We start from the raw sequence: 10000 nt of genomic DNA on the forward strand, positions 1-10000 counted from the left end.
TCTTCGAAGACGTCTTCACACAAATGCTATTGTGTCGAGGTTATGGAAGCTTTCCACTCTCGTACTGACTTGAAAAATTTCTTCCTAATTGATGCTTTACCGTTTTATATCCCGATGTAGCCTGCTTTTTATTAGTTTTGCATGCTTTTTTTAAAATCGCATGAGAGGACTTATGATCGGTTTTGCTAATATTTGTGGCCAAAAAAAAAAAAATATATATATATATATATATATATATATATATATATATATATATATATATATATATATATATTTTTTTTTTTTTTTTTTTTTTTTTGCAAACACTACATTTAATACTGAAAACGTATATTAATTTTTAAGATGAAATTTAAAAAATGCATGTAATGATGCATGTAATGCATGTGTTTTTTCACCAGTGGTCGTGTGTGTGTGTGTGTGTGTGTGTGTGTGTGTGTGAGAGTACCGTTGTGTTTACTGCTGATTTCTGTATCATCCTGCAGATCCTCGTCCACCCATGGTCTGGCTGTCTGGTCTGAACGCTTCTGCTTTGATCTGGGCTCCCTCCTCCGGGAGTTTTTGAAGAGAAATCCGATAATCACACACAAAACCGCCACGAACACCGGAGTGAGAGACGAAAACACCGCCATGATGAACGAGTGAAGTTCGAAGGAGTTTCACTCAGCTTCAGAGGGGAGGGCTTTACGTTCTTCTGTTAATATTAAACAGCTCCCAGTAAACATATGCTCAGTATTGCACGACTTTATTATCACAAACGCACGCACGCGCACACACACACACACACAAACACACACACACACACACCACTTTTAATAATTATAAACGTATAGTTATGGTCAATATAATTAATATAATATTCATTCTGCACGTTACATCGTAGTCCGCAGTCTTTATGAATGAGTCATTGAATCATTCGTTCAACCGATTCCTTCGAAGACTCGAACACATCACGAACAAGTGATTCAGCCGCTGAATCTCTTTTTTTATTTTTTTATTGAACAGTACAAACGTTATAACATAGATACAATTATACATAAAGTCAAAAATAATAATAATAATAATACTAATAACAGAATATACATACAGATTTGCCAGGGTTAACAAAAAAAATAAATCTTAAGACACAAAGGATAAATACAGGGATATTGTTTTCATAGCTTTCACATTAGTAGAGTTATTTATAGTTTCCATATATTTGTCCAAATCAATTTTAAACAAAGAAAACGGAGGTTTAGAGACAGTAATCTTTTGTTTATGAATATGAAATTTAGCTAACAGAAAACATGAGTTAATTATGTAAAATTGTCCTGTATTTTCTTTTGAATAGTCATACACTCCAAAGAAAGCATCTTTAAAGCAAAAGCAAAAGTCACTCGCAAAATAAGATTGGATGAATGCTAAAAAATCTGACCAAATTTTTTCCGTGAATCTGTGCCGCTGAATCTCAAAAGATGAATTCAGATATGTTGATTCGCTCAGGAACGAAGCGGATATGAGAAACAAAACTTTTTAGATCTTTAGTGATGGACAAAGTAATAACATCTTAATGTAAGTTATTAGAATAACAAGTAATTGTAATGAAATAGTAGGCCTCTACTGATTCTGAGGGGCAAGTAAATCAATAAATAACTTCATTATTAAAACGCCTTAAAGCACATGGCATTAAAATCAACGAACAAACTACATAAGATTTTCCCTAGAATAAGATATGCACATCTAGTGGGCCTAAACAACACACTGTAAAGTAAATTACACATTACAGACAGAATTATTAGATGCGTAGGGCATATTTTACTTTTCACTGGCGTGCATAGACTGCAAGAAATCCGCCACAAAGCAGCTACTGAAAAAAAATCGAGCAAATATCAGAGCCGCGGCGCTGTTGACACGACATTTATTAATTTAATTGAAAATCTCTCTCACACACGCTCACCAAGATATTATAATGCATTCGCATTTGAATGATGAGCTCAAAGTTAATTTAATGATATCAATCATAATAGCAGATAAAAATAGCAGTGCTTCCCAGAGGTGCATTTCATATCACGAAAATGAAAATGGCCTGTCGTTACTGCACTTTTGCCAATGATCACAATTTCCCGGTGGAGTCTAATAAAAACGACCCGATATGCAGTAAGCAATACGAAAGCGTATATATTTATTCACTCGCTTATGTTGTCATACACCGCTGATGGTAATTTGAAGGTCGTGCAAAGGGCATTTTGTAGTAAATGTTTTTCTGTTGTTGCTATCATCTTTTGTGTTTTTTTCTCACGTGCATGAAATGATTAAAACAGATGGCAGGCGGTATATGCATGTTTTTACTCTGCGATAGCGTACACACATGTTTACTTGCATGTTTTTAAGAGCTCTTAATCTGCTTTACAGTAACATCTGTGACCTGTGCACAAAATGCACATAAAAGTCCACCCAAATTTTTTTTTTTTTTCAGAAAATTGACTTCTATCAGGTCATCCAAGATATATATATATATATATATATATATATATATATATATATATATATATATTTCATCTATCATTACTTGGATCCTCACCACTGAACCCTTTGCAGTGAATGGGTGCCGTCAGAATGAGAGTCCAAACGGCTGATAAAAACACGAGTAGGCTAATCCACACCGCTCCTGTCAATCAATAAAGCTGTGTTTGTGAGAAACAAATCCATGATTAAGATGTTTTCTTCTGGTTTCCGTGATCTACAGTAACTTCCTCCAGTAAAACCGTCCATGTCTGATTCAGAAGGGACAAATCTTTTCACCAGAAAGCAGCGTTATGATATATAAAGGACTCGTATTTAGCCAGTTTGAGGTAAAACAAATGTCTTAATGATACTTTTGTTTCTCACCAACGTGTAGCTTTTGATTTCAACACGTTAACTGGTGCACCGACCGGAGTCGAGTAATTTAGCTGGATTTTCTTGACTTGAAAATATCGAACCTAACCCTAACCCTACAACATCTTAAATGCAGTTCATCTAAAAAACACAGGGAAAATTTCTAAGCGTGCTGTTATTTTTACCGTCGATGCCGAACACCGTCATGCCGTGATGGTTAGAAGATCTCAGAAACTCATTTGCGATGATTGCATTTCAGTGTGAGGATAACAAGTGTGTCTAACACCCAATTTCTGTTTGAAAAGGGAGACGAATTTCTGCCCGGTCAGATTTCAGCATCGCACATCCATATCACAACCATTTCATGCTTTCCAATCTCAGCATCACTCCAAGTGGGAAATATGCAACCTGACTGAAAACCGATATGACTGAAGCCGATATGAAAGTATAGTGAGTCTAGTAAAAACTCTTAAGGCACTCAATACTCAATGTTTTTAGTTACTCAACTTAAATGTTGGAGCTGAATTGCAGCTATTCAGTGTGGCTTTCATAACTGAAGTAAATTACTCCATTTTTAGCTGAGCAGTCTGCGCTAAACTATCATAGTTTCAGCATAGTTGAATAGAAAACCCTCTCCATTGCCACTTTATAGTCATGTTATTTTAGCACTGATACTACTGGACTATACAAACAGTTCCTGGAGTTCAACTGGCAGACCACAGAAACACAAGCTCATCGTTCAGTGTGACGTTTTTCCAACTGTGCACTTGTGAACTTTTAAAATAGAAAATATAGAAAACAAAATACAATTCTTATGTTACTACTAGATTTAATTTGGACACAAAGCACATGATCAAAGGTGAATTCAGTTTTTTTTCTGAAAGTCATCTTCATGATGTATATTGTTTTATAGGGTTTTGGGGTATATATATATTAAAATTAAAAAGAAAAAAATTTAAAAGAAAAAAAAAAAAAAAAATATATATATATATATATATATATATATATATATATATATATATATATATATATATATATATTTTTTTTTTTATAGAACATTTTTATATTTTTTAAATAAAGTTACTCTCTTTTGTCTCAATAAATACACTGTATTCTGTAACAAATCGAAACAAATTACAGCTGAATTGTGACATATATATGACTACATATGACAAAAAGAAAAGAATAGAAATTTCTATTAAATATAATAATAATAATAATAATATAAAAAACTAAACGGGACCATAAAATGACCGGAAGGCGAAAAAAACCACCTCGAAGCAAATGTGTGATTATTAGCAGTGAAACAGAAGACAGTGGTAGTGTAGTAATAGTAGCAGCAGTACAAGTGCAGCAGTGCAGCTGGAACTGAAGGCTGCTGAAATGGCTATAAAGTGAATGGAGAAAGCACTAGTGGTATTCCAGTACTTACATGTCTCTAGAGACAGACTGTGTTTACTGGAGTGAAATAAACCAATTACTGTACACTCACACCATACACACGCTACACATACAGACGCTCGCGGTCATGTGACAGCAGTGGGATTATATGCGTGTTCCTGAAGAGCTTTCAGGCGCTGCGTTTCTCCACAGATCTGGGTCAGTGCCGGCCAGTTTAAATATTAACCAATAAAAACACAAGTCTGCATCCACTGCTCAAAATATACTGGCCTCTACGAACGAGATTTTCTTCAAAAATAAAATGTTAACACTTACGTGTGGCCTGTTTCATTTACTTAACTGAATTCAGTTTAAATCTCTTGCTTAGATCTTGAAACACTAAGATTATTGTTCTTGTTTTCATGTCTATGTTTCTGTGTGTCTTCACATAAGATGGTGGGTGAAGGTTTATTGGACTAGCCTACTATCTATCTGTCTGTCTTTCAAATACATATCTGTCTATCTATCTATCTATCTATCTATCTATCTATCTATCTATCTATCTATCTATCTATCTATCTATCTATCTATCTATCTATCTATCTGTCTGTCTGTCTTTCAAATACATATCTATCTATCTATCTATCTATCTATCTGTCTGTCTGTCTGTCTGTCTGTCTGTCTGTCTATCTATCTATCTATCTATCTATCTATCTATCTGTCTGTCTGTCTGTCTGTCTGTCTGTCTGTCTGTCTATCTATCTATCTATCTATCTGTCTGTCTGTCTTTCAAATACATATCTATCTATCTATCTATCTATCTGTCTGTCTGTCTGTCTGTCTGTCTGTCTGTCTATCTATCTATCTATCTATCTATCTATCTATCTATCTATCTATCTATCTGTCTGTCTGTCTATCTGTCTGTCTGTCTGTCTATCTATCTATCTATCTGTCTGTCTGTCTGTCTGTCTGTCTGTCTATCTATCTATCTATCTATCTATCTATCTATCTATCTATCTATCTATCTATCTATCTATCTATCTATCTATCTATCTGTCTGTCTGTCTATCTATCTATCTGTCTGTCTGTCTGTCTGTCTGTCTATCTATCTATCTATCTATCTATCTATCTATCTATCTATCTATCTATCTATCTATCTATCTATCTATCTATCTGTCTATCTGTCTGTCTGTCTATCTATCTATCTATCTGTCTGTCTGTCTGTCTGTCTGTCTATCTATCTATCTATCTATCTATCCATCTGTCTGTCTTTCAAATACATATCTATCTATCTATCTATCTATCTATCTATCTATCTATCTATCTATCTATCTATCTGTCTGTCTGTCTGTCTGTCTGTCTGTCTATCTATCTATCTATCTATCTGTCTGTCTGTCTTTCAAATACATATCTATCTATCTATCTATCTGTCTGTCTGTCTGTCTGTCTGTCTGTCTGTCTATCTATGTTTAATCAGACATATCATATTTTATAATTATCGTAATCATTTTGCTGAGCACTTAACTGAAAACGAAGCTCATTCATTATAAATATTTAGATTTTTAATGATTCGTGTAACATTTAGCGCGTTTTGATCGATGAATGAAGGATTTAGTTTCTCCGGGACAGTTTTCGGAAACGCATGAATGAATATTCTGTCATCAGGGTGCTCCTGGGAAACGCAAAGAGGAACGCGCATTTTAAATTCTGCTGCATGTGGTTTTTAATCTTCCTCGCATGGCAAACCACTGATTGCACTGCGTGGAGGCAGATGCTGCAGTTCTGTCTTGTCCTGTCCTCTGGCACACGCGCTATATATCGGCATGTAAGAGCATTAGAGAAACAAATGAATGAGGCAAGAGTATAGGGTGAAGGAAAAAGGCGTGCAAAGAGGACAGAGGATGAGCGTGTTGACCAGTGCTTGATTTAGACAATGCATTAGCTGAAGAGAGTTAAACCGAAATACCTCAGTCAGCCCACATCACATCTTAACATGATGCTATAATGGTCGACAACGGCACTGGTGACAATCAAATTAGGCCTAATGGGCTCGTTTACTTGCATAGAAACCCCGATACCCTTTCAGTCTAGATTGTTGATTGAGCTAAATGGCATTTGAATGGATTGCGTCGCACATCTGGAGGGTGCAGAGCCAGAGCGCGAGCCTGTCATTAGACATTCTCCTCACATGCACCTCCCAGTCTCAATTATGCCCATTGCATGCAGAAAGTGGGTCAGGAAATTTAAAGGGAAAGCGCTGCTATAAAACCTCATGCGTTTATGTACAGTATCCGTTCTCTCGCAAGATGTAGATGAGTTTGTTTCTTCGTAGGACCAGCTTTGGAGAAATGTAGCGTTGCATAATTTCTTCACCACTGCAGTGAATGGGTGCCGTCAGATGGAGGCATTAACTTAAACTTAAAGCCGTTGCTCCTTTATCTGTAATATTGCAGGAAATGTTTCTTTTTGGGGTGAACTGCTCCTTTAAAACTAAACGAAATAATAAATAAGTAAATGAATGAATGAATAAACAATTCAGTTTTTACGTTTTGAAAAATCAAAAGCTACCTAATATTTTTAATCATTTAATTCACTAACTGCGTAGCTAGCGTCATATATATATTATAGAAAACAAAAATACGTATAGATGAATAACCGGTCCGTCCACTTTATGTGGGGAGGATTCATAAGGATCCTAATATAGACAAGAAGACGAATGAGTCTTGCATCAAGTAAGCGGATTAATACATTTTCAGGATTAATGTGACAGGTTCGGTAATGAGATGCAAATTTGTGACTAACAGAACCCAGAAAGCTTGTTTTTCTCACACCTTACACGCGTGTTCGTAGTATGAGAAGATGCGGTTGATATATCATGCGTTTGTGTGAAAAAATGAAGCCCAGCAGAAGACTGTGTATATAACAGTTCAGGCATTTCGCCTTTATTTTAAATAGAACAGCACAAAAGACCACACTTTACACATAATCTAAAAAAACCCCAAAACAATTGAAAACACGCAGATATAGTGTCAATAAAAATGAATAAAAAGTTGTGAAATTGATATAAGAGTAATACTTGTAATAATGTATAAAAAGACAAATCGTCGCGATCCAAACGTTCCTATCATGCCAATAAAACATGCATAAATAAAGCTTTCGTACACTCGAATACATCTCTAACGTTTTAGAAACAAAAAGTAAATGAAATTTAAAAAAAAAAACCTAAACCCTGAATGTTCTTCTCAGAGAGAAGGGTCGAAACACAATTGAAAACGCGCGAACTCCTTAAAATCCACAACGACGTTTAGATGCAGGCCGGCAGAATCGCAGAAGGTTCATCCGGAGTCGAGAGCGTCTCTTTTTTTTTTCTCTCAGCCTGCAAAACGCATCGTCCGTCCACGCTGTAGAGGGTTTAAGAGTTTAAACAGCACCATAGTTTATCCCCTGGATTCCTTGTTATACAACTTACACCACCAAACACAAATCTGACCCATGAGTATGACACCGAATGACACGAAGATTAAATGTTCTTTATAGCGAAACATAATATACACGTACCGATTTACACCAACGGCGCTTTATAATATGCTAATATTCAGCCATTTTATACTCTTTGGCAGCCTCCTTGTAAAACCGTACGAGGAAAAGGTGATAAAAGCCTAGATTTGAACGATTCGCGTGCTTTCAATAATGGCTTGAGTCAAACTAGGCCCCTCGTCCGGCTCGATCTTTAGACCATCATCACAGTATGTCTGTTAATAAGCTCTACTCTCATGCAGCCCTTGTTGAATTATAGAAGCACTCAAAACTCGAGCTATGTTCGTAACACTAGTATACATGTGCTCAGCTATTAATTCAGCGGTTTACAGTGTGTATGCTACATCACACAAATGCATTTGCCTAAGTTCGGGATACTATATTCCGCAATGCAACGCACTCAAGTCCACGATTTCAGGATAGTAAGCGTGTAACGCATGGTTCATAGTATGCTAGTATTTAAAGGAATAGTTCACCCCAAAATTTTAATTTGCTCAATTGCTCATTCGCTCGACAGTGGATCCTCTGCAGTGAATGGGTGCCGTCGGAATGAGAGTCAAAACAGCTGATTGCAACCATTGTTACGGAGCCGGAAAGTCAAAATATTGTGATGCACTGGTTTCATACGAACGCGCAGTTTTTAAATCAGCCGTTTGGACTATTATTTTGACGGCACCCATTCACTGCTGAGGATCCACTGCATAGCAAGGGATGTAATGCTATATTTCTCTAAACACGATGAAGAATTAATGCCATCTACATCTTGGATAGCCTAAGGATGAGTACATTTTACACTTTTTGGGTGAACTATTCCTTTAATTTCGAACATAGCCTCGTTTCTTTACTCTGTCGTCCCAGCCCACCCAAACTTTTATCGTACCACAATCATGTTCACTTTATGAAAGTAGTCATTTTAGCCACAGACCTTTCAAGAACAGTTCGATATTCTCGAAAGATTTATCACCGTAATGAAAAAAAAACTGAATTATGACCGTTATGTTAGACCCTAAATATTATGCTTTGCTAAAAATGCAGATTCTAGGGAAGCGTGAGTATTGTGCAAATTGACGAAATTTAACTTGGACGGATATCGGTGAATATCACTGACCAGATGATTGGAAAACAAAAATTCACTAGGCTATATAAAATAGCTTTGCAGTCAGTTGTGGTTCATAAAAAATAGCTGTAATACTGCACCAAACGGTGTAATAATCTGACCCATTGAGAAGTTGAGGACAGGAACATCAAACTGTCCCACGCAGCTGCTGAAATTGTTCCCGGATGAACTTTGCTCTCGGATTTTTTTGTGCGATCTATGGGAAATGGATGACTCAATTTAGGCGTACTGAATAAAGTCAGGGTCCTTGGAAAATGAACTCTAGTATATTGATTCTGGGCCAGGCGCCAATCCTGGGATAGGGAGTCCTCGAGGGCTGAGCGATGGATTGTGGGAGCTGTAGTCCGGGTAGCTGGATTGTCGTTGGCATTTGTCGAGCACTTAAAAGCTTTTCTTCTGCGGAGCGCTGAGTTTTCTCATTCCTCTTATCCTGCCGAGGAGCTCGCGCACAAAGTCCTGGTGAAGAGAGAAAGACAGGCTGTAAGTGGTAAGATCTCCCATTCTTTTCTGTTCATTCGCGGCGTGCGTGAGAGCAAAGCCTGTGGCTGTAGGTCAGCAACAATGCTGCAAGGTCATTGATTTGCAGACTGTGCGGTTGGTTTTGACGACGGCGGGCACACATACTCAAACAAGAGCACATGTTAGTGTTTAAGGGTCTGTGATTAGATTAGAGTGGATTGTGTGTGTGTGTGTGTGTGTGTGTGTGTGTGTGTGTGTGTGTTTGCTTTTCATTTAACACAAGATAAAATGTTTTTACAATGTTAGGTGTAAAAATTAGACAGGAGGTAAAAGTTACACTTAATTTTTCTTAAATAAAAAAGTAAAATATTTACTGTAGTACTTTTATTTTGTTTTTATATAATATTAATATTATTATTATAAGTAGTAGCAGTATTACATTGATCAAAAGCGACAGTAAAAACATTTATATGTAATCTTCATTTTATATAATATTAAATATTGTTCATATTATATTATATTAAATACTAATACGTTGTTTTCGCATTAATAATAATTAATGCATATCAGCATATTACATCTTAAAATATATTCAAATATTTGAAAACGGTTATTTTAAATTGTAATAATAGTTCATAAATAATATTTTACTGT

At 36.1% G+C, this 10000-nt stretch overlaps 2 protein-coding genes and 1 long non-coding RNA gene across 4 annotated transcripts in view; 1 reads left to right on the plus strand and 2 right to left on the minus strand.

Annotated features, from left to right (window-relative positions):
• The window catches only part of iyd (iodotyrosine deiodinase), a 3557-nt gene extending 2889 nt beyond the window's left edge, over positions 1-668 (minus strand). Inside the window, exon 1 of one of the 2 annotated variants that reach the window (XM_043230283.1) lies at positions 446-668. In XM_043230283.1, coding sequence (XP_043086218.1) covers positions 446-629 — 184 coding nt within the window. In that variant the 5' untranslated portion in view covers positions 630-668. The remainder of the gene's footprint in view (positions 1-445) is intronic. The other variant, XM_043230281.1, reaches the window with a different exon arrangement.
• A 6477-nt stretch (positions 669-7145) lies between these two features.
• Positions 7146-10000, minus strand: part of ppp1r14c (protein phosphatase 1, regulatory (inhibitor) subunit 14C) — a 15101-nt gene continuing 12246 nt past the window's right edge. The window contains exon 4 of the mRNA XM_043230166.1: positions 7146-9343. Coding sequence (XP_043086101.1) covers positions 9269-9343 — 75 coding nt within the window. The 3' untranslated portion in view covers positions 7146-9268. The remainder of the gene's footprint in view (positions 9344-10000) is intronic.
• Positions 9240-10000, plus strand: part of LOC122332770 — a 6376-nt gene continuing 5615 nt past the window's right edge. Inside the window, exon 1 of the long non-coding RNA XR_006248522.1 lies at positions 9240-9374. This is a non-coding gene — a long non-coding RNA (uncharacterized LOC122332770). The remainder of the gene's footprint in view (positions 9375-10000) is intronic.

The sequence above is a fragment of the Puntigrus tetrazona genome, unplaced genomic scaffold, assembly GCF_018831695.1.
Source record: "Puntigrus tetrazona isolate hp1 unplaced genomic scaffold, ASM1883169v1 S000000148, whole genome shotgun sequence".
Classification (NCBI taxonomy): domain Eukaryota; kingdom Metazoa; phylum Chordata; class Actinopteri; order Cypriniformes; family Cyprinidae; genus Puntigrus; species Puntigrus tetrazona.